The sequence below is a fragment of the Mustelus asterias genome, chromosome 2 (assembly GCF_964213995.1).
Source record: "Mustelus asterias chromosome 2, sMusAst1.hap1.1, whole genome shotgun sequence".
In the NCBI taxonomy this organism is placed as follows: Eukaryota; Metazoa; Chordata; class Chondrichthyes; order Carcharhiniformes; family Triakidae; genus Mustelus; species Mustelus asterias.
The window spans coordinates 54,749,830-54,774,446 of NC_135802.1; the positions used below are offsets into that span (position 1 = coordinate 54,749,830).

The following is a 24,617-nucleotide window of genomic DNA, read 5'->3' on the forward strand; positions in this document are numbered from 1 at the left end:
AAGTTAATTCCAGAGAGTGGGTCTTGTGTGGTAAGGAAGCAAGGTGATATACAAGAGGCCAGAGTTGTAGGAACAGAAAGTACAGGAGGGCTCACAAAAATAAAGATTAAGTCAGAGGAATTTAAACACATGGTTAAGAATTTTAAATTTGAGACATTGGATTCCTGGGACAGAAGTTTGCAACATTCTTCCATGAACTACAGTTAATGCTAGGTCAAATTTTAGTTTTGCATTTGAGATATATTGATTTTTGTTAAGCAGAAGTATTAATGCAGCACTTTCCAAACTGTGGGTCCAGAACTCCAATTGGATCAGCAAGATTTTGGAGTTGTGAGCTCTGAGGCAGGAATTGCTGCCTTGGATCTTGGACTGAATTCTGATAGCTGTGAGGTTCCTCTAAAAATCCTCATGGTTTTCTTGATGGTAGGTATGACCTGATTGCTGCAGCAATCTTTTGCAGGAAGCCTATTTCTTCAATAATTTGAATAATCTTGCATGAATAATCATCATCATAATGCATTCATAATCATAATATTAATAATTGGAATCTTGCTGCATCAATAATGAGGATTATATTGCATCAGTGCTCCTAGTCCTATAATAGTAATAATCTGGTTTCTATTACATCATAATCAAAGTCCTTTTTTATCAAAGCTTAGAATACTATTACAATAATAGCCTGGTGCCTATTGCATCAGCGATCAGGATATTATTGCATAAAGAATCAGCCTCCTATTGCATTATTAATTATGATTCAATTACATTAATGATGAGGATCTAATTACACTTGCATGGTTCCTACTGCATTAATGATCAGATGTTTTTTGATTCAATAATCAGAAAATGATCACATCAATAACCTGGATGCTAATACATTGATTATTAATTGTAATAAATTGCTCCTATTGCATCACTAATCAGGATCTACTACGTTTGATTTGCCAATTGTGTCAATAATCATGACCCTATAAGAATAATCAGAAGCTATTACATTCATAATCTGAGTCTAAATATGTTCACAACTCTAGTACCTGTCAAATTTTCACTCTGGGTCACATTAAAATGAGGTCACACCAGGAAAGGACTGTATTGGGAGACATGGGAGCAAAGGCATGGAGTTAGATTACAAATGAGCCATGGTCTGGTTGAATGGCAAAACAGGCTTCAGGAACCAAATGGCTTACTCCTGTTCCAATCCTTCTATATACTGTGCTACGTTTCCCTAAAAAATATATCTTTCAATGTTCAACACTGGTGCAGCATGTAATCAGGAAGGCTAATGGATTGTTGGCCCTTATTTCAAGACAGTTGGAGTATAAGAGTAGGGAAATTTTGTTGCAACTGTACAAGGTATTAATAAAACTACATCTGGAGTACTCGGAGCAATTTTAGTCCCCTTATTTAAAGAAAGATATTATTTCATTGGAGGCAGTTCAGAGAAAGTTCACTGAGATGATCCCTGGTATGGAGGGATTGTCTTATGAGGAAAGGTTAAACAGGTTGGAACCCTACTCATTGGAATTTAGAAGAATGAGCGGTGATCTCATTGAAACATATAGGATTCAGAATGAGCGGTGATCTCATTAAAATATATAGGATTTAATGTTCAGGCAATTATGTGAGTTTGCTGCAATTTTAGTTGCTTTTTTTGTTCCAACAATTGCAGTGGAACGGTTCCTGAATTATCATGAATCAACACTGAAGCAAGTGTATGAAGATGTCTGATATGAGTGGAAAGTTTTTAAATTTGAATTGTGCAGTTGAAATCACGAGATGCCTCTAAAACGTTGTGATTTCTGATAAAATAATAGAATTTCTCAGTTTTGTAACGCAACAGATTTCCAGATTATTTTTTCAGTCTCTGGTGGGACATTAAATGAGATTAGCTGACCTTTCTCTTTTGGTTTGTAGCAATGCAAACTAATCTTCTTGTACTGCAAAGGAAACTACTTGAGGAATACAGTCAACTAAGAGATATCCAAACACAGTTAACTCATGATTTCAAAAAGGTAAGCAAGATAATTCAATGTATCCAAACTAAATACCTACTTTTTAGAAGAAAAACAGGTAAATTAAGAATTTTTATCAAGGAAATCAGTTAGCCATGGCTCTCAGATTTCCTCGCACGATTGAAATTGATGTTCGTAGAGAAAACTGATGTTCTAGCATCCCCTAAATCATTGGGAGCTGTCTTTGAGGTTCAAGACGAGTGTTGTTTTGCTGTTGGCTGTCAAACTCAGGCCTTTATCTCTATGCTAATGGAGTGCGGGCATTTCTGGATTGGCTAGCATTTATTGGCCATTCCTAATTGCTCTCAAGAAAGTGGTGGTGACCCATGGTGCTGTTAGGAAGGGAGTTCCAGGATTTTGACCCAGCGAGAGTGAAGGAACAGTGATAATAGATCCAAGTTGGGATGGTGTATCATTTAGGGGGCTGGATACTTTCAGGTGGTGAGTTGCCATGTGTCTACTGCCCTTCTCCTAGGTGGCTGAGATTGCGAGTTTGGAAATTTTTTATCGAAGGGGTCTTTGAGTTGCTGCAATGCAAATTGTAGATGGTACACACTGCTACCACTGTGCAGTGGTGGTGGAGGCAGTGAATATTTAAAGTGGTGGATGTGGTGCTGATCAAGCGGGCTGCTTTGTTCTTGGTATTGAGCTGTTCAAGAGTTTTTGGAGCTGTTCCCAACCAGGCAAGTGGAGTATATCCCATCACACTCCTGACTTGTGCACTATAGATGGTGGACAAGCTTTGGGGAGTCAAGAAATGCATTACTCACTGCAGAATCCCCAGCCTCTGATCTGCTCTTGTAGCCACAGTATATATATATATATATATATATATATATATGACTGGTAGGGAATTCAGCAATGGCAATATCATTGAATGCTCAAGGAGAGATGGTTAAGTTTTCTCTTGTTGGGGATGGTCATTGCCTGACACTTGCATATGTGAATGTTATATATCAGACAAACTCTGAATAGAATGTTGTTCAGGTCTTGCTTCATCTGGGTATAGATTGTTTCTATAGCTGAGGGGTTGCTGAACACTGCAATCATCAGTGAACATCCCTGTATTGGCGGGAAGGTATTTGATAAAGCAGCTGAACTTAGTTGGGTCCAAGACTTGAGGAACACCTGCAGCAATATACAGGATTGAAATGATTAGCCTCCAAAAATCACAACCATCTTTTTTTGATCTAAGTATGACTTCAACCAGCGGAGAGTCCCCTTGATTCCCATTGACTTCAATTATTCACACTCAGTCAGATGCTGCCATGATGTTACTCTCACTTCACCTCTGGAATTCAGCTCTTTTGTCCTTGCTTGAACCAAAGCTGTTATGATACCAGTAGCTAAGTAGCCCTGGCAGAACCCAAATTGAGCAGGTTATTGGTGAACAACATGACATTGTCACAAAACTAACCATCGCCTTGCTTTTTTTTCTGTACAGGACATACCTGGGCAATTTTTCACAATGTTAGCTAGATTCTATGTTGTACTGTAGCAATTCGGAACAGCTTGGCTGGGAATTCAGTTCTAGGGCCCAGGCCCTCAGTGCTACAGCTAGGATGTTGCAAGTCCCTTAGCTGTATTCAGTGCCTTCTGACATTTTTTGATATCACATCTTGTTGCCGTTTTTGGGTCCTTGTTTACTGTGTTTCCTGCAATACCATTGTGACTGCACAAAAAGTACTTAATTGGTTGTAAAGGACTTTTGGGTGATCTGGAGGTTGTGAAAGGCACTCTAAATTCAAATGTATGAATATGAAGGATTTTGAGGGAATGTAATCAGTTGGAAAATAAAGTTATTGATGTTAAAGCTATTATGCTATCGGCCATTTGTATGCTAACCGAGAAGAAAAATTGTATATGTTGTAAATGAAAAGTCCCATTTCATTACTTATTCTTGATTGTAATTACAGATTGAAGATGTCCAGGCTGCATACATAAATTTGCAGTTACACAGTCAAGAAGAAAATGCAAGTTTGCGAATGCAGATAGAAAGCTCACGTGCTAGTTCTCAGGATCTTAATGGTAAACCATATAGCTTTATTTAGCGACTTTAAACTTTTTTCATCACACTACTAGCAAACTGTAATTTATATATGTAGAATAATGAAGTGTACTTGAGGGAAGAAAATAAGTTTAAATCTGTTTTTTTTTAACTATATGAAGGAATAGAATATGTCACTTTAGTTTTTATCCTTTAGATCTTAAGGAGCAGTTACGTGTCCGGTCTGCACGTCTTGAGGAGATTGAAAAGATAAAGCTGGAGTTTTGCAAACAGAAGGCTGAGTTAGAGAACCAACATATGGAAGAAATAAAAGGCCTGAGAACTTCTTATGAACAGCAATGCAAAGAAATGAAAGAGAAATATGTTGCAGAGGTCATCTCCTTGCAGGAAAATCTGCAGAAAGTAACAAGCTTACTTCCACAGAGCAGGTATAAACCAATTTTATTCATAGCTTAAGTCAGCTTGGATCATTTAGGAACATGTGTTCATGGACCAAGGATAATCAATGATGCTGCTATACATGATTTATCATTTGTTACTATAATTAGCTTTTTGCTAGATAATATAACCACTGCAGTGACAATAATACAAGTGAAAACCAAGCTCAATATAGAGGGGAAATGTAAAAGGAAATAAAGGTGGAGTGGGAGTATGAGAGGAGACCACAGCAAACATAAAAGGGAATTCAAAAGTTTCTGAGCAAATAAATAGTAAGGACTATGGAGACAGAGGACACAGCTGAACTAATAAATGAGTACATTGCCTCAGTCTGTACCAAGGAAGAACTTGCTATCAAATTTATAGTGAAAGAGGAGACATATAGATGTTGGATGGGCTAAAAATTGATCAAAAAGCAGTATTAGAAAGTTTTGCTGTACTTAAATTTGATAAGTTGCCAGGATTGGGTGGGTTTCATTCAAGAAGGCTGAAGGAGGGGAAGGTGGAAATTGTGGAGGTACTGGCTCTAATCGCCAATTCCTCCTCGGGTACATGGGGTGGCAGTAGACAACATGAGAATTGCAAATGTTGCAACCTTGGTTTAAAAAAAAGCAAAAACCACAGGTCAATCAGTTTAATCTCAGTGGTGCATGGATTTTCTTTTTACTGTCTACTGCTTTGAATTTATCTCCTCAAACTATTCACACTCACCTGATGAACGAGCAACGCTCCGAAAGCTCCTGGTTCCAAATAAACTTGGTGTTGTGAGACTTGTTACTGTTCGCACCATGATCACTGCATCGTAGCAGTGTGAAACGGCTTGATTACCCTGTTGTTCTAATTTTTGAGGTGCTTTGCCTTTCCAGGGTAATTTGAGGTAGATGTGGCATTTTTCAGGTTCAAAGGTTGCGGTATTTGGTCCATTTGTGAGTTTGCATGATGTACAGTGAATAATGATCTAATGAGATGGACATTTCGGGTGTTGATTGTGTATTGCAGGTCAATTATTTTCAGATCTTTGAATAGTGGTGAAGGGTAAATGAGTATTCCTTTCAAAATTTCAATTGCAATTACTCATTTCAGGCAGGTTCCTTAGTAAATTATTGGTAAAGGCTCCTGGCACTGGTGATCCACCAGATGGCATAATGGCTATGGTACTGGACTAGTAATCCAAAGGCCTAGATTAATTATCCAGAAATAGGAGTTAAAATTCCACCATTAGCAGCTGGGGAATTTAAATTCAGTTAGTTAAATAAATCTGAAATGTAATATTTATCTCAATACTGGTGGCCATAAAACTATCAGATTGCTGAAAAAGCCATTTTGGTTCATTGATGCTTTTTAGGGAAAGAGATCTGCTGCTCCTATCTGGTCTAACCAGTTTGTAACTCCAGACACGCACACACATGGTCAACTCTTAACTGTTCTCTGCCACAGCCAGGAAGTTGTATAAAGATGGGCAATAAATGTTGGCTTTGCCAGCCATGCCTGTATCTCGCGAATTAATAAAAGAAACTTGGTACATTCATTACATTTTGATCACTAAAATGTTCTCAAGTTGCAGGTTTGTGTTTGAAATTCATTGCCACTTGATATGTGCATCATACGCTCTTTTAATGTTTTGTTTCAAGTTATCTTCTTCGAAAATAAAAGCAAAATATTGTGAATGCTGGAGATAATGAAAGATATGTTGGAAAAACTCAATAGATCTGGCAACATCAGTGAAAAGAGAAGCAAAGTTAATGTTTCAAATCCAATATGACTCTTCTTCGATGTCATATTGACTCAAAACTTTAACTCTGCTTCTCTCTCTACGGATCCTGCCAAACTGGCTGCATTTTTCAGGCACCATCTGTTATTATCTTCCACTCCTTGGATAAGAAACAGTTAAGTAGTTGTAATAAAATATGCATGTATATAGACGTATCTCTCCACTTTTGAATATTAATGAGCACGTCTACTGCTGAATAAACTTAGCTGAACAAGAACAAGTACCTTTAATGTAGATAAATATCCCAAGACACTTTATGGCAATGTAATCTTGCACACAATGAATATAGAATCCTAAAAAGAAATATTAATGGCCATGCCAAAAATTTGAGTTTTCAAGACCATGGTAAAAGAGGTAAGAAAGTGATAAAATTAAGATTTTATTTTATGGCGTGGCACGGTAGCACAGTGGTTATAGCGCCAGGGATCCGGGTTCGATTCCCAGCTTGTGTCACTGTCTGTGTGGAGTTTGCACGTTCTCCCCGTGTCTGCGTGGGTTTCCTCCGGATGCTCCAGTTTCCCCCCACATTCTGCTGGTTAGGTGCATTGACCCGAACAGGCGGGGGACTGTGGCGACTAGGGGAATTTCACAGTAACTTCATTGCAGTGTTAATGTAAGCCTTACTTGTGACTAATAAATTAACTTTAACTTTTAACTTTAAAATGAGGATTTCTAGATTGGCTGTAGCTAAATGGCTTGATTAAATTCTGACTGATTTTTCCTTTGCTCTTTGTTTTCTCCATTGTTTCCTTTAGGTCAGAAATAAATGTCCCTGGTGAGAAAGTGGCTGGAAGTTGTGGTGTTGGTCTAGAAGAGGAAAAGGAAGGGACATATAAGGTAAATACATGATGGATTATAAAATGTAATCATTAAAATGATATGTTTTGGGGTATTCTGTTGGTCGAGATTTTGGTTGGAGGAACTATTGGGTGTTTTTTAAATTTACTCATTTACAGGATGAGGTTATTGCTGGCATGGCCTGCATTTATTGCCCATCCCTAATTGTCCTCAAGAAGGTTGATGGTGAACCACCACCTTCAACTGTTGCAATCAATGTTGTGCAGATATTTTCACAATGCTGCTAGGTAGATATTTCCAGGATTTTGACCAATGATCAAGAAATGGCAATTTATTGCCAAATTGTGATATGGTGTGGCTTGAAGGTGATGTTAGAAGTGGTAATGTTCCCATGTGTCTGCTACCCTTATTCTTCAAGGTGTAGAAGTCTCAGATTTGGGAGGTATGCTTTTGTAGAAGCCTTGACCTTGGTACACACTGCAGCCATGCCATTCTATGCCAATGGTGAAAGGGGAAACAGATCAAGTGGATTCTTTGTTCTTGATAGTGTCAAGCTTTTTGAGTGCAGTTGAAGCTGTACTCATTCAGGTAAGTGGAGAATATTCCATCGCACCCAGAATTGTGCCTTGCAGATGGAAAGACTTCAGGGAAGTGTTCTCTGCAGGATAGCTAACTTCCATTTTCCTGTCTGGTTCAGTTAGGTTTCTGGTCAATGCTGGCCTGAGGGTGGGGGATTTGGCTTTCGTCAGATCATTGAATGTGAAGGTTGGGTGGTTGAATTTTCTCTTGTTTGGCTTTGCCAATTGCCTGCCACTTGGGTCATGTGAACATTAAGCTAAGTCTTTAAGTACTTTTGTTTAACTTGTCGTTGTAATTACAGTTTACCCACTAACAGTATATTGAATAAATAATTTAATGAGGAAAATCAAACCAAATAAGGCCTAAGAATAAAGATAAACGCAAAATACTGCGGATGCGGGAATCTGAAACAATAACAGAAAAAAGCTGAAAAATCTCAGTAGGTCTGACAGCATCTGTGGAGAGAGAATAGAGCCAATGTTTCAAATCTAGATGACCCATTGTCAGAGTAGTTTATTATTGTCACATGTATTAGTATATAGTGAAGAGTACTATTTCTTGCGTGTTATACAAAGTATACCATACATAGCGAAGGAAAGGAGAGAGTGCAGAATGTAGCATTACAGTCATTGCTAGGGTGTAGGGAAAGATCAACTTAATACGAGGTAGGTCCATTCAAAAGTCTGATGGCATCAGGGAAGAACCTGTTCTTGAGTCAGTTGGTACGTGTCCTCAGACTTTTGTATCTTTTTTCCAATGGAAGAAGGTGGAAGAGCGTATATCCAGGGAGCGTGGGATCCTTGATTACGCTGGCTGCTTTTCCAAGACAGCGGGAAGTGTAGACAGAGTAAATAGATGGGAGACTGGTTTGCATGATGGACTGGGCTTCGTTCATGACTGGTTGTAGTTTTTTGCCGTCTTGGACAGAGCAGGAGCCGTACCAATCTGTGATACAACCAGAAAGAATGCTTTCTATCATGCATCTGTAAAAGTTGGTGAGAGTCGTAGCAGACATGCCAAATTTACTTAGCCTCCTGAGAAAGTAGAGGTGTTGGTGGGCTTTCTTAACTATAGTGTCAGCGTGGAGGGACCAGGACAGGTTGTTGGTGATCTGGACACCTAGAAACCTGAAGCTTTTGACCATTTCTACTTTGTCCCTGTTGATGTAGACAGAATGTGGAGATGCCGGCGTTGGACTGGAGTGAACACAGTAAGAAGTCTCACAATACCAGGTTAAAGTCCAACAGGTTTATTTGGTAGCAAATACCATAAACTTTTGGAGCACTGCTCCTTCGTCAGATGGAGTGGAAATCTGCTCTCAAACTGATTCTGTCTGTTTGCACTGTTTGAGAGCAGATTTCCACTCCATCTGACGAAGGAGCAGTGCTCCGAAAGCTTATGGTATTTGCTACTAAATAAACCTGTTGGACTTTAACCTGGTGTTGTGAGACTTACGATGTAAACAGAGGGATGTCCTCCACTGCGCTTCCTGAATTCGATGACTATCTCCTTCATTTTGTTGACATTGAGGGAGAGATTGTTGTTGCATCAGTTCACTAGATTTTCTATCTCTTTCCTGTACTATGTCTCATCATTGTTTGAGATTCACTTCTCTACGGTGGTGTCATCAGCAAACTTGAAAATCGAGGGGAATTTGGCCACGCAGTCATAAATGTATAAGGAGTATAGTAAGGGGCTGAGGACACATCCTTGTGGGCACCGGTGTTGAGGATGATCATGGAAGAGGTGTTGCTGCCTAGCCTTACTAATTGCAGTCTGTGGGTTAGGAAGTCTAGCATCCAGTCGCAGAGGGAGGAGCCGAGCTCCAGGCCACAGTGTTTGGAGATGAGTTTTGTGGGAATAATGGTGTTGAAGGCCGAGTTGGAGTCAATAAATAGGAGTCTGAAAAATTATAAAATGCAATGCAAATACAATAATTAAAAGTTCAGAAAACAATGAAGATAGTTTATCTTAACCAGTAATATTTCTTTATTGGTTCATTCTGGCCCCACACACTCTCCATATGTTTCATTGAGAAAGATGCACCATCCGTGGCTAACTAAGGAAGTTAAGGGTAGTTTCAGTTTGGAATAAAAAGTGCACAATACTGAAGATTAGTAGCAGGTCAGAAGATTGGACAGATTTTAGATATCAGCAAAGAAAACTTTAAAAAAAGAGAGAAATTGGAATGCGAGAGACAACTAGCTAGAAATGTAAAAACAGTTTCTACAAGTATTTAAAAAGGAAAAGAGTAACTAAAGTGAGTGTTGGTCCCTGAGAGGATGAGACTGGGGAATTAGTAATCGGAAACAAGAAAATGGCAGAAGTGTTGAACGCATATTGTGTGCCAATCTTCACTGTAGTAAAAAGCCAAGAATACTTGAAAACCAATAGGTAAAAAGGAGGGAGAAACAACACAATATCTAGGGAAAAGGTATTAGGAAAAATATTAGAACCAAAGGTTGACGAATCCCCTGAACCTGATGGCCTGCATCCTAGGGTCTTAAAAGAAGTGTCTGTACAGATACTGGACGCTTTGGTTTAGACCTTCCAAAATTTGCTAGCTTCTGGAAAGGTCCCAGCAGATTGGAAAATTGCTTATGTAACGCTATTATTCAAGAAAGGAGGGAGACAGAAAGCGGGAAACTACAAACAAATTAGCTTAACATCTGTCATAGGGAAAATGCTAGAATCCATTATTAAGAATGTAATGATGGGATATTTAGAAAAATAACAATCAGGCAGAATCACCATAGTTTTATGAAAGGGAAATCATGTTTGGCTAATTTATTAGTGTTCTTCGAGGAAGTGACAAACAATGTAGATAAAAGGGAGCCTGTAGGTGTAATGTACTTGGATTTCCAAAAGTCATCTGATGAAATGTTATACACAAAATAAGAGCTTATGGTGTCGGGAATAACTTTTCAACATGGCTAGAGGATTGGTTAGCTAAAAGGAAGCAGATAGTAGGAATAAATAGATCATTTTCAGGTTGGCAAGCTGTTGCTAGTGGTGCACCATGTGGATCTGCGCTAGAACCTCAACTATTTATAATCTACATCAATTGCTTGGGTGACTTGCTGATGACACACAGATCGATAAGGAAGTAAGTTGTAAAGAGTCTGCAAAGGGATTTAGATAGGTTCAGTGAGTGAGAAAATATTTGGCATTTGGAGTATTATGTCAGAAAATGTGAACTTGTCCACTTTGACAGGAAGATTAGATAAGCAGCGTTCAATTTGAATGGAACGAAACTGCGAAACTCTGGTAAAGAGGATCTGCCTATTCTGGTCAATATTAACTAGGAGCAGGAAATAGGCAATTCAACCCCTTGAGCCTGCTCTGTCATTCAATATGAACTCGGCCTTATCTCCACTCCCCTTAACCCTTCATCCTTCTACTAATTAAAAGCATATCTACTCAAATTCGTTTAGAGTTCCAGCGTCCACTGCGCTGTGGGTAGAGAATTCCACAATTCCCTTTGAGTGAAGTAGTTCCTCCTCATTTCATTTTAAACTTGCCACTCCTTAGGCTAAAACTATCGTGCCTCGTTCTGGAATACCCAACAAGGGGAAACATCCACTTTTTGTCTACCCTGTCAATCCCTTTAGCATCTTGTTTACCTCAATTAGTACTCTCATTCTTCTAAACTCCAGCGAGTATTGGCCTTAACGGCCCAATCGCTCCTCATAAGCCAAGTCCTTTATTCTGGAATCAATCTAGTGAACCTTCTCTGATCCTTTCTACATTTCCATCCTTCCTCAAGTAAGGGGACCAAAACTGTGCGTAGTACTCCAGAAGCAGCCTCACCAATGCCCTGTACAGTTGCAACAACTTTTATACTCTATTCCATTAACAATGAATGCCAAAATTCCACTTGTCATCCTTATTATCTGCTGCACCTGCATAGTAACTTCCTGCGATTCGTGCATGAGGACACTCTGAATCCCTCTTCACTGAAGTTTTTCTCCATTTAGATAATTTGTCTTTTTATTCCTCTGACCAAACGTCTCGCTAATCCATGTTAAATTCCATCTGCCCAATTTTGGCTTACACGCCTAACCTATCCATATCCATTTGTAAATTTCTTATTTCCTCATTGAAACTTGCTTTCCCACATATTTTGGGGTCGTCTGCAAATTTGGCTATTATACATTCTATACCTGCATTCGAGTCAGTAATATAGATTGTAAATAGTTAGGCCCAAGAACTGAACCCTGTAGCAAACCACTAGTTACAACTTCCCAACCAGAAAAAGACCCATTTATCCTCATTTCGTTTTCTGTTGGTTAGCCAATCCTCTATCCAAGCACATGGGATCTTACTTTGTGTGACACTTACAAAAGCTTTGTATGAGAGTGCAGCAAATGATTAGAAATGCAAAGTGAATGTTGGCATTTATTGAAAAGCGAATAGATTATAAAAGTAGGGAAATTTTGCCGCAAGACCTTAGATCATACCTGCAGTACTTTATACAGTTTTGGTCTCTTTACTTAAGGATATGATTGCATTAGAAGCAGTTCAGAGAAAGTTCATTCATCGATTCCTGGGATGAAGGGTTATCTTATGAGGAATGGTTGAGCAGGTTGGACCTACACTTATTGGAGTTTAGAAGAAAGAGGTGATTTTATTGAAACATGCAAGTCACTGAGGGAGCTTAACAGGGTAGATGTTATCCATTATGGCAGAGTCTAGAACTAAGGGGCATAATTCAAAACATTAGAGGTCTCCCATTTAAAACTGAGATGAGATTTTCATTGCCTGAGGGGCGTTATTCTGTGGAACTCACTTCCCCAGAGAACAATGGAGGCTGGGTCTTTGAATACAGTAAGAAGTTTAACAACACCAGGTTAAAGTCCAACAGGTTTATTTGGTAGCAAAAGCCACACAAGCTTTCGGAGCTCTTAGCCCCTTCAGGTGAGTGGGAATTCTGTTCACAAACCGAGCTTATAAAGACACAGACTCAATTTACATGAATAATGGTTGGAATGCAAATACTTGCAACTAATCAAGTCTTTAAGAGACGAAACAATGTGAGTGGAGAGAGCATCAAGACAGGCTAAAAAGATGTGTATTGTCTCCAGACAAGACAGTCTGGAGACAATACACATCTTTTTAGCCTGTCTTGATGCTCTCTCCACTCACATTGTTTCGTCTCTTAAAGACTTGATTAGTTGTAAGTATTTGCATTCCAACCATTATTCATGTAAATTGAGTCTGTGTCTTTATAAGCTCTGTTTGTGAACAGAATTCCCACTCACCTGAAGAAGGGGCTAAGAGCTCCGAAAGCTTGTGTGGCTTTTGCTACCAAATAAACCTGTTGGACTTTAACCTGGTGTTGTTAAACTTCTTAGTGTGTTTACCCCAGTCCAACGCCGGCATCTCCACATCTTTGAATACATTCAAGCCTGAGTTAGATAGATTTTTGAAAGCAAAGGAATTTAGGGCAAGACGACAGGAAACTGGAGTTGAGATCACAGTCAGATCAGTCATGTTCTAATCAAATGGCAGAGCAGGTTTGAGTTCTGCTGCTTTTAGTCCAATGTTAATTCATCAGACTGTCAGCTTGGAAATTGAACCAATTTAAATCTAATCTTAGAACAGCTCCTCAAAAAGTACCATGAGCATTAAATTTTTGGCTTGGTTAACTTATTGTTATTATGTAATTTTTTTTTTATAGGTTGAGGCAAAAGTGGAAATATTTGGAGAGGAGTCGACTAAGTTTGCTGGGGGGGAGCCTACTTCGAGAGCCTTGAATGAAGTTCTTCAAACAATTGTATTGCAAGATACTGAAGAGCAAAACAGTAAATCTAGTCACGTCATGTATCTCTTGGAGAAGCAATATGAAGAACGTATGCAGAAAGAAATAGCTAAGGTATGATAGTCTTGTTTAATACTAAAGTTTAGCAATATAGTATTACAGATTTATTAAAACTGGTAATGTGTCATGTATTGGAGAGGTTGATTTTAAAGTGAGATACTTGTTCTCACTACCGCCTACCTATACGTTTCCCTCACCTCATGACAATTATAGTCACAGTCTAAAATAACAATTATTGGTAGCTGACATTCTTCTGCTCTAGACTTTAATTGTTAATTTGGCATTAAAATAATTGCTGTGAAATTAGATCAATTTTGAATTGATCTTAATTTTGACAAGTGAACTTATAGATTCATTTTTAGTCTAATGATTATCTACATTGTTATAGGTAATTGTACAGATGTCTGTACAGTTTGCTCAACGGAGTGAGCTGGCTCGGATGACAAGGGACCTTCAAGAGGAGTCTACTCCACGTAAAATAAGTGATGAAGAATGGGAGAAAGAAATAGAAGAAAGGTTGGGGATTGTTAAACAAGATCTACACTTCCAGTTTGATGAAGACAAACAAAGTTTAAAAAATCTGTTTTCAAAAGAAAAAGAGGAACTTCAGAGAACTTTGAAGCAGAAAGAAGCTGAAATTCTAGCTATGCAAAGGCAATTGCAAAATTACAAGACTGAATGTAAATTGGAAATGGCTGATGTGGTTTCAGAAGCTGCTTTGCAGGAGGAGTTTTTGAAAGCTGACCAGGAACTATTCAAGGGTTCTTGTGCTGAAGATGATTCCAGTCTGAAAGAAATGAACAATGAATGTAAAATAGAAACTACTGAATTAGAGAAACATGAGATTGCACAGGTGAGTTCCCACTTATGTGAAATAAATAATGAAAACCTTGAAGTGCACATAGCGCAAGAAACATTAGGAGCAGGAGTATGCCACTGGGCCTCTTGAATATGCTCCACCACTCAGGATAATGGCTGATCTGATTGTGGCCCCAACTCCGGTTTCCTGTTGCTCTTCCTCCTCCTCCTCTCTCTCTCTCCCCCCCCCCCCCCCCCCCCCCCCCCCCCCAAATAAACTTTTGACTTCCTTGCTGATCTACTTAACTCAGCTTTGAATATATTCAATGACCAAGTGTCCATTGTTCTTGGGAGATAGGAATTCCACAGGCTAACAAACCTCAGAAAAATTCTCAATCCCTTAATCTTAAATGGGAGACCCCAAATTTTTTAATCACGTCCCCTGCTTCAAGAGTCTCTGACCAGGGAAAATATCCTCGCAGCTTCCACCCTGTCAAGTCCCTTAGGATTGTATATGTTTCAATAAGATCATCCCTCATTCTTCTGAACCCCAGTGGGTATAGGCTCAAACTTTCAACATAAAATAACCCCTTTATCCCAGTTGAGTGAGCTTTCTCTGAACTGTGTCAAATGCAACTGTATCCTTGAGTAAGGAGACCAAACTGTGCATGGTACACCAGATAAATAGTTGCTTTCTAGCATATCCGTGCATGTCATAGCACAGATCAGATCCAGAACCCTAACAAAGTAACTTACCCTCAACTTAGAAATCATAGTGCAGAAGAGGCCCTTTGGCCCATCAAGCCTGTACTGACATGCGAGAAACACCTGACCTCCCATTTATCAGCACTTGGCCTGTAGAGATGAATGTTATGACATGCCAAGTGCTCGTCCAGATACTTTTTAAAGGATGTGAGGCAACTCACCTCTACCACCCTCCAAGGCAATGCATTCCAGACTGTCACCACCCTTTGGGCAAAAAGGTTTTTCCTCACATTCCCCCACTAAACCTCTGTCCCACACCTTGAACCTATGTCCCCTCATGACTGACCCTTCAACTAAGGGGAACAGCAGTTCCTTATCCACTCTGTCCATGCCCCTTGTAACTTGGACACCTCGATCAGTTGTCCATCAGTCTTCTCTGATCCAACGAAAACAACCTAAGCCTATGCAACCTCTCTTCATAACTTAAATGTTCCATCCCAGGTAGCATCCTAGTGAATCTCCTCTGCACCCCTTCCAGTGCAATCACATTCTTTCTGTAATGTGATGACCAGAACTGCGCACAGTACTCTAGCTGTGGCCTCACCAAAGCTCTGTACAACTCCAACATAACTTTCCTGCTTTTGTATTCTAAGTAAGAAGTCTCACAACACCAGGTTAAAGTCCAACAGGTTTATTTGGTAGCACAAATAAACCTGTTGGACTTAAACCTGGTGCTGTGAGACTTCTTACTGTATTTACCCCAGTCCAATGCCAGCATCTCCACATCATTTGTATTCTATACCTCGATTGATGAAGGCATGTCCCATATGTGTATTTCACCACCTACTAACATGCCCTTCCACCTTCAGAGATCTATAGACAAACACACCAAGCTCCCTTTGTTCTACAGAATTCCCTAGTGTCATGCAGTTCATTGAATACTTTCTTGTCAAGTTAGTCCTTCCAAAGTGTATAACCTCCCACATTTCAGGGGTAAATTCCATCTGCCCATTCGACCAGCCCGTCTATATCTTCTTGTAGCCCAAGAAACTCAGCTTCACTGTTAACCACCCGGCTAATTTTTGTGTCATCCACAAACTGCTAAAAACCTTTCTTTTCCTTCCAACATATCTTGAATATCTCTTGTCATCCATGGTTCTCTGGTCTTATTATTCTCTGGTCTTATTACTCCTTCCTATCACCCTAAAGGGAACAAGCTGGGCTTGTGCCCTCCCTATTTCCTTTTTCAGAAATGTTGTACCAGAAAATGTACCACAGTCAATTTTTTAAGACCACCCTTCCTTTCCGTTGGGCCATATTTTAGGATATTGTCAAGTGAGAAAGGCTCATTGTGTTACCTTTAGCCTATGTGAGCCTATTTATCTCGGTTCGCATGCTGCCTCTTTCATTGATGTCATCACTTATTGAATCAGTAAATTGATTCTGTTTTTAAGATCCATATGTTTATGTTTTTAAAAATGAATAGGACATTAGTGGTTTTGTTTTGCTGCAAATAAGGTTTCTATTATGACGATGGAAGACCATCATTATCTATCCAGTGCACTGCTATTTGTCTTTTGAAAGCATCCAGCTTTACTCTGTTTCACTTAATAGATGATGGGCATATCACTTATGGTATTGACATGCCTTTATTTTGGGCTGAAATTCTCATAAATTCAAACCATGAATAACCTCAGATTAGTAGGGCCGTTTGAAATCATTTTAAGACAGGTCTGTGCATTTCTGATTAATTTTGTAAAATATATTTTTTTGAAACTTGCCTATGTTAAATATTTGAGTTTGCAGTCTATAGAAAAACAGTTGTGATTTTTTAAAACACTTTATTAAACACAAAAGGACTGCTCACGAGAATTTTGCAATAATATGAGCTCTTTCAATGCTTGACTAAATTAAAAAGTTGGAAGTGCTGTGTTTGGTATTGAAAGTACTCACGTATACAATTAGAGTGCTTTCAAACTTCAGATGTGAACTTTGGGATGGCTAGGAACATCCTGAGTTCTTGGGACAGAACTTAATTTTTTTTTAACCTTATGTACTTTCTGTTAATAGATTTTAAAAACTAGCTAAACACTGAATCTGATGGATATATTTAAAAATAGAATTTATTAAAAAGAAACCATACACATGCAGTGTGACTTTCAAATAGAATCTTTATAACATAAAATAAGTTGCAACTTCATCTCTTTCTTTCTTATTATGCACCAGGAAAGACTAGAAGATATGAGGCAGGAGCTTGTTCGACAGGATCAAGAGCATCAACAATCAGTAGAAGCTTTACGACAATTGCACATGCAACAGCTGGAGCGACTACAAGAAGAACAAGATCAGTTGTTGGCTGAGGTGGAAAACCTTAAAAGGCAGCTTGCAGAGGTGACAGTAATTTGACATATGTACCTAGTTTGTAAACATGAATATGGGCATACAGTAATAATGCGTATTAAACTGAGCCTGAAGATTGGAGGGTGGCAAATGTTGTGCCTTTGTTTAAAAAGGGCTGCAGGGAAAAGCTGGCAACTACAGGCCAGTGAGCCTCATATCTGTGATGGGCAAGTTGTTGGAAGGTATTTTGAGAAACGGGATCTACAGGCATTTAGAGATGCAAGGATTGATTGGGGACGGTTAGCATGGCTTTGAGTGGAAATTCATGTCTCTCAAATTTGACCAAGAAGGTAGATGAGAGCAGTGCAGTTGATGATGTCTACATGGACTTTAGCAAGGCCTTTGACAAGGTACCGCATGGTAGGTTGTTGCATAAGGTTAAATCTCATGAGACCCAGGGTGAGGTACCAAATGGATACAAAATTGGCTTGATGACAGAAGCCAGAGGGTGGTTGTAGAGGGTTGCTTTTCAAACTGGAGACCTATGACCAGCGGTGTGCCCCAGGGATCTGTGCTGGGTCCACGGTTATTTGTCATTTATATTAATGATTTGGATGAGAATATAGGAGGCATGGTTAGTAAGTTTGCAGATGACACCAAGATTGGTGGCATAGTAGACAGTGAAGAAGGTTATCTAGGATTGCAACGGGAGCTTGATCATTTGGGCCAGTGGGCTGACGAATGGCAGATGGAGTTTAATTTAGATAAATGCAAGGTGATGCATTTTGGTAGATCGAACCAGGGCAGGACTTACTCAATTAATGGTAGGGCATTGGGGAGAGTTACAGAACAAAGAGATCATGGGGTACAAGTTCATAGCTCCTTGAAAGTGGAGTCACAGGTGGACAGAGTGATGAAGAAGGCATTCTGCATGCTTGGTTTCATCGGTCAGAACATTGAATACAGGAGTTGGGACGTCTTGTTGAAGTTGTACAAGACATTTGTCTTGTACAAGGCCACACTTGGAATACTGTGTGCAGTTCTGGTCACCCTATTATAGAAAGGATATTATTAAACTAGAAAGAGTACAGAGGAGATTTACTAGGATGCTACCGGGACTTGATGGTTTGAGTTATAAGGAGGGGCTGGATAGACTGGGACTTTTTTCTCTGGAGCGTAGAAGGCTGAGGGATGATCTTATAGAGGTCTATAAAATAATGAGGGGCACAGATCAGCTAGATAGTCAATATCTTTTCCCAAAGATAGGGGAGTCTAAAACTAGAGGGCATTCATTTGAGGTGAGAGGGGAGAGACACAAGTGTCCAGAGGGGCAATTTTTTCAGAGGGTGGTGAGTGTCTGGAACAAGGTGCTAGAGGTAGTAGTAAAGGTGGGTACAATTTTGTCTTTTAAAAGCATTTTTAGACAGTTACATGGGTAAGATGGATATAGAGGGATATGGGCAAAATGCGGGCAATTGGGACTAGCTTTGGGGTTTTTAAAAAAAAGGGTGGCATGGACAAGTTGGGCCGAAGGGCCCGTTTCCATGCTGTAAACCTCTGTGACAGTTAAAAGGAATGCTGGATCTGAATGTAGGACATCTAAAATGAAGCTTAAAGGCTGAAAACGTAGTGGACCTGTTAGCATATGATGCTTAGATTGAAACGTTTTGTAGAAATTAGAAAAAATATCAAAAGAAACAAATCAAAACTGTAGGATGGGAGAACAAGTGGTAAAGTTTAGAGTATAGAATTTACACTTGTGTTTCAGTTGTTTGTATCATGTAGAGCAGATAGTGGTTGGGGGGGGGGGGGGGGGCCGTTATAGTTAGGGTCTGTCTAGATACCCTCACAATTTTGAACACTATCAAAACTCCCCTTGGCAACCACACTTTGCCCAAACTCAGCAAATGCTAAAATGGATAAATGGATCTTTACTTCTAGATCTCTTTCCCTTTTTTCCTATTTCTGAACTAGCAAAATTTGTACACAATCACTATAATTCTACATTAGAATGTTACTTTGTGTTATATGTTATCTTATAAATTAACATTTGAGAAACTTTAAGAACATTTAAGAAGCTATTGGATAGGCACATGGAGTACTTCGGGATGATAGGGAGGAAATAGCTTGATCTGGGTTTCAGACAAAGCTCGGCACAACATCGTGGGCCGAAGGGCCTGTTCTGTGCTGTACTGTTCTATGTTCTAACATTTTAATTTTTATTTACAAATTTGATTTACAATTAAGAAAGATCATTTAGACAGTTTTTTGTTAAATTACAGAATGACCCTGTTTGTAATGAGAAACTATTCTTCGAAGATGAAAGAATGTTTGCAGAACTGGAAAAACTTAAATGTTTTCATGCAACTGGAAAGGAAAGACTCTCTCAGGGAATCCACAATAGAAGTACACAGACGGAGACGGTAAATTGAACTTGTACCTGTTTTTGTCTTTTCCTGCAGCTTGGTTTAATATCTGATTATTGCCTGTAATTAATTCTAGTTGTATTGATTTGTTAATAAACTGCATAAAATTTGTTGGGCTGCTGCACTTATTGGCTCCCAACAGCTATAGGTGTGGCATCGTTTACAGCATTTGCTGATGAGGCCTTATGTTGTCATAGTAACATACAAGAGGGATTTACCTGGACGCTGTTTGTTTTGCCAGGCTAAATGTAATGCATAGTCTTAAATTTGCAAACCAAATTGAAAAGCAGTACTTAAGATCGTGTTGTACAGTATATGTATCAGTATACCGTGGAGCTGATAAATTAAACAATATGTAAAGTTGCTTTAGACTTGAGGTTTGTAATGAATTAGGCTATGAATTTGGGGAAGAAAATTTTAAAGTAAAATGACAGGATTTTTGTCATTTGTTAACTTGCTACCAATCCGCAACTCGGCACAGAATGAATCAGAAGACGAGCCTAAATCCCAAGAGCATTCTGATGAGGCCAACAGCATACCATCAAATGAAGAAAAATCTGAAGAAGCATATGAAAGTGACCTTGCAGAACAAAGGTTAGAATGGTGTAGCAATTTGCCTTTCAAGTTTGAATGTTTTAAAAACATAAATTCACTAAGCACTATTTGTAATTTACTTTCCTGACTTGAATTTTCAAGTCCATGGTTTTAAAAAATTGATTTTTTATAAAACACGTTACTAGATCAGAGTAATGCATTACTTATGTCGTAAGTATATTTTCTAGTACAATTTGTAAATAATTCATGGTACGAAACTGAGGAATGGTGGTAGCTTGAATTAGCTCAGCCACCTGCATTCTTTTCCCTAGGCACCAAACCATACTCAGTCCTAAAGATCCCACTGCCTTATCCCAGAAATCACATATTTCTTTAGTTTTGGGGCTGAGATTCCTCTTTTAATCTCCAAATTCATCCTGTTGATGAAGCCCACCTCTTGACTTTACTTCCAATTAAGTGTTGACTACTCAACTTTCTTTCCTGATCCTCTTGCTAGTTAATATTGTAAATAATCCCCTCTCCTTGGGCACTGTCCCTCTCCCTTTTCAGGTCTGCCATTATCATCGTCTCCCCAGCCTTCACCATACCCCATCTCCAATTTCCTTTTTTTTCCCCAAGTTGTTGCACATGGTCTCTCCCAAATCCATACCTACATTTCCTCTATATAGGATCTGTTCCAATCAGGTTTCCACTCCGACTGCAGCAGTGCAACAGCCTTAACCATAGTCAACAATTACATCCTCCATGACTGTGACCATGGTGCCCTATCATTCTTCGTCCTTTACAATATACCTGTAGGCTTTGACAGAGTTAACAACACTATCTTTTTCAAAGTTTCACCTCCGTTGTCTAATTTATTGAGACTACACTACCTGGTTACAATCTTGCCTATTCAACTATCAATAGAATCTGATGCAGTAGCTTCTCTTCTCATCTGTATCTTTATCTTGAGCCCACCAAAGATTTTATCCTTGATCCTATTCTGTTTTTCATCGACTTGCTGCTGAGAAAATCTTTGAGAATTCAACATGCTGACATCCTGCTCTTCCTCACCACTACTTCTTCCAACTTATTGCTGTCTCTATCCAACATCCAGTCTTTCTCCAAATAAATGTTGGCAAAACTAAAGCCATTGTCTTTGGTCCCAGCTGTAAACTCCTCTCCCATAGCTACTGATTCCATCATTTGACTTGGCCACTGTCTCAGGTTGATCCAGACTTGGTAACCACAGTTTTTTATTTGATGCTGAGCTTCCATACAAGTAATACAATCTCCACCATAAAGACTGTCTATTTCACCTACCTACTATCACCTATCACTGTCCCAACCTCAAAGCTGCTGCTGTTAAAATCCTCATCCATGACTTTGTTGCCTCCAGGCTCAACAATTGCAATGCTGTCCTGGCTGGCATCCTATCCTCCACCCTCCATAAACTTGAACTCATCCAAAATTTTGCTGTTGGCATCCTAATTCAGAGTAAGTCCTGTCCACCCTGTCCACTCCTTTTGTTCATTTCTGTCCATGTAATGTTCCCACTTTTTCTCTAACTTCCTCTGACCCTACAACTCTGAGAAATCTATGTTCCTGGAACTCTCCCCTTGTGCATGTCCCTGTATCTTCATGACTTATTTGACAAAGTTTTTTGTCACTTGTTTTAATGTTAAATTCTTTGGGTTAATGTCAGATGTTGTCTTATTATGCTCTTATGAAATGCTTTGAAACTTTTTAACACATTAAAGACATTGAACAAGTACAAGTTGTGATTAAATTCCGATTGAGAAACCAGGTAAAATATCATATAATATTTGATAGTTTCCTCTTGATACAGTTGTTAATCTTGTACCTTAAAATACTCCTGCACTAATATTTTATCAACTTGTATAGAAATAGTTTACAAAAGACCAATGAGAGACTCTTGAAAGTATTGTCAGAAGTGGTTAAGACAACGGCGGCTGCAGAAGAAACTATAAGTAGGCATGTTTCAGCCTTCCTAGAGAGATCAGTCAAAGGACAGCCTCCTTTGAGAACACTTTTGTGGGAAAAAGACACACAAGAGCCCATTGAGGCATTGCAACCGTTCGAATTCCGGAGCCATGGAGCTGTAGAAGGTATGTCTCTGTTAACATTTCTACTTATCTAATGAAGTTAGTAATGTTAGAAAATTAGTAAAGAGTAACTTACTGATGGCTGACATTTGTTAAATGTGAAGCATAATTGGAATAAGGAGCATGATATATTTATCATCTTTCCTTGCATATTGTTACTTGCTCATGTGTTGACTTACACTATGGCTATTGGGAGATCTATACTCCGCCCAATCCTCTCCTCACTGGACAGACTGACACACTATAAGTCTGAACATCGGCTCAGTATAACCCATTATATGTGGCCAATGTGGAAGGGTTTAAGGAAAGAGTTCCATAGTGAGATGAGTAAAGGTTCTCTCCCTGAAGGTGGCACAGAAAAGGATTAGGGGAAAGGGACTGCAAAACAGGAGCCTAAGACGCACTGATAGCTGAAAAAGGAATAATGCTTTAGATAGATTTGTAGACAGGGATTTAGAATTAATCACATTGGGAGATATGTAGCCAATGGATTTGGTCAAAAACTGGGGCAATAGTGAAATAGAATGTAGTACAGAACAGGAAGTTCATCGTAAGTCTGAGTTCATATTGTATGACACTCCAGAGGCCATCAAGCATAATGTTGAAACAGTTTAGCTTGAATGTAATATAAACATGGATAAGAGTTTTGATAAAAATGAGGAACAACTTACGGCAGACAATGAAGAACTAAAAGCAGACGGTAGCCATGTAGAAATAGATAGTTGGTGATTGATATAATATGGACTTATGAAACTTAGCTCAAGGGGACAACAGGCACCAGGAGTTCCTCATGAACTGAAAATCTGAGTGCGTTACCAGAGAATGAGCACACATCATAAACCCCATTGAATAATAGGCCTATCATGTGCAGGTATGCAACTTCAACAGCAGTTGTTGGCTTCTCTGAAATGTAAACATACTCGCCACAATATAGGTGAATCTATATTCATATACCTTTCCTCCAGCTAATGCTTCTCAGGAGCTGCTTTTCCTAATTTGAATTCCTATTTAGCTACATGATGGGCACCTTCTTTATTGTGATATTATAGCCTGTAATTAACTCCTGAGATTCAGTGTACCGTACCCCAAAGGTATGCTGGGAGACCCCTCTCTGGCAGCCCCCATGTAAGGATTGCACAGCAGTTGTCTGGGAAGTACAAATTACTTTTTTTTAAAAACTGTGGATGCTGGAAGTCCGAAATGAAAACAGAAAATGTTGGATAAACTCAGCATGTCTGACAGCATCTGTGGAGAGAAACGGAGTTAACGCTGTGGTTCTACATGACTTCTACAGATGAAAAGAGGGACTCAATTTTTAAAAAGTCTTTCATAGGATATAGGTATCGCTGGTTAGGGCAGCATTTGATGTCTATTCTTAATTGTCCTTGAAAGGTTGTGGTGAGCCACCACCTTGAACTACTGAGGTCGCTTCATACTGAGTACACTGTGCTGTTGGGAAGGAAGTTCCAGGATTTGATTCAGTATCAGTGAAGTAATAATGTATCGTTCCAAGTCAGGATAGTGTGTGACTTGAAGCAAAATACATAGGTGATGGTATTTCCATCCTACCCTTGCCCTTCTAGGTGGGACAGGTTGCAGATTTGGAGGGTTTTGTTGAAGGGACCTTGGTGAGTTAGTGCAGTGCATCTTGTAGATAATAAGCAGTGCCGCCACTGTGTATCAATGGTGAAGGGAGTGAATGTTTAGGATGGCGGATGGGGTGATAATCAAGCAGACTGCTTTGTCTTGAATGGTGTTGAGCTTCTTGAGTGTTATTGGAGCAGGACTCATCCAGGCAAGTGGCGAGTATTCCATCACATTGCAGAATTGTAGCGTGAACTAGCTTTGGGGAGTCGGGAGGTGAGTTACTTGCCTCATTTCCTACATTAAAAATGTAGCTACACTTCAGAAGTGCATAATTGGCTGTAAAGTACTTTGGGATGACATGAGGTCATGAGAAGTACTGTATAAATGCAATCTTTTTCTTTCATTTATATGAATATGATCTGGCAAGATGGTTTTTATCTAAGTAATGTAAACAGTTATCTTTATTAAAATTTTGGACCATTTATAGTTGCTTAGAAGATGCAATATTTTTGCTTAGGTTTATGTAACTCACTCAATACAGCATGCATGCAAACATCATGTTTATGCATCCCACTTCTGCTACCTTTGGTGGGAAATACTAAATTTAACTGAAATTTAGCATAATGGAAAAGAAAGTATTTGACTCTTCTCCACAAAGGGATGACTGTATAAAATAA

General features: G+C 39.1%; 1 protein-coding gene across 5 annotated transcripts in view; it reads left to right on the forward strand.

Annotated features, from left to right (window-relative positions):
* akap9 (A kinase (PRKA) anchor protein 9) overlaps positions 1-24,617 on the forward strand; it is a 200,873-nt gene that overhangs the window by 61,195 nt on the left and 115,061 nt on the right. For all 5 annotated transcript variants that reach the window (XM_078235519.1, XM_078235549.1, XM_078235528.1 and 2 more), the window contains 10 exons: positions 1,912-2,009; positions 3,926-4,037; positions 4,214-4,445; positions 6,982-7,063; positions 13,284-13,478; positions 13,813-14,277; positions 17,154-17,318; positions 19,550-19,690; positions 20,175-20,287; positions 22,133-22,356. In XM_078235519.1, the coding sequence (XP_078091645.1) occupies positions 1,912-2,009; positions 3,926-4,037; positions 4,214-4,445; positions 6,982-7,063; positions 13,284-13,478; positions 13,813-14,277; positions 17,154-17,318; positions 19,550-19,690; positions 20,175-20,287; positions 22,133-22,356 (1,827 nt within the window). The remainder of the gene's footprint in view (positions 1-1,911; positions 2,010-3,925; positions 4,038-4,213; positions 4,446-6,981; positions 7,064-13,283; positions 13,479-13,812; positions 14,278-17,153; positions 17,319-19,549; positions 19,691-20,174; positions 20,288-22,132; positions 22,357-24,617) is intronic.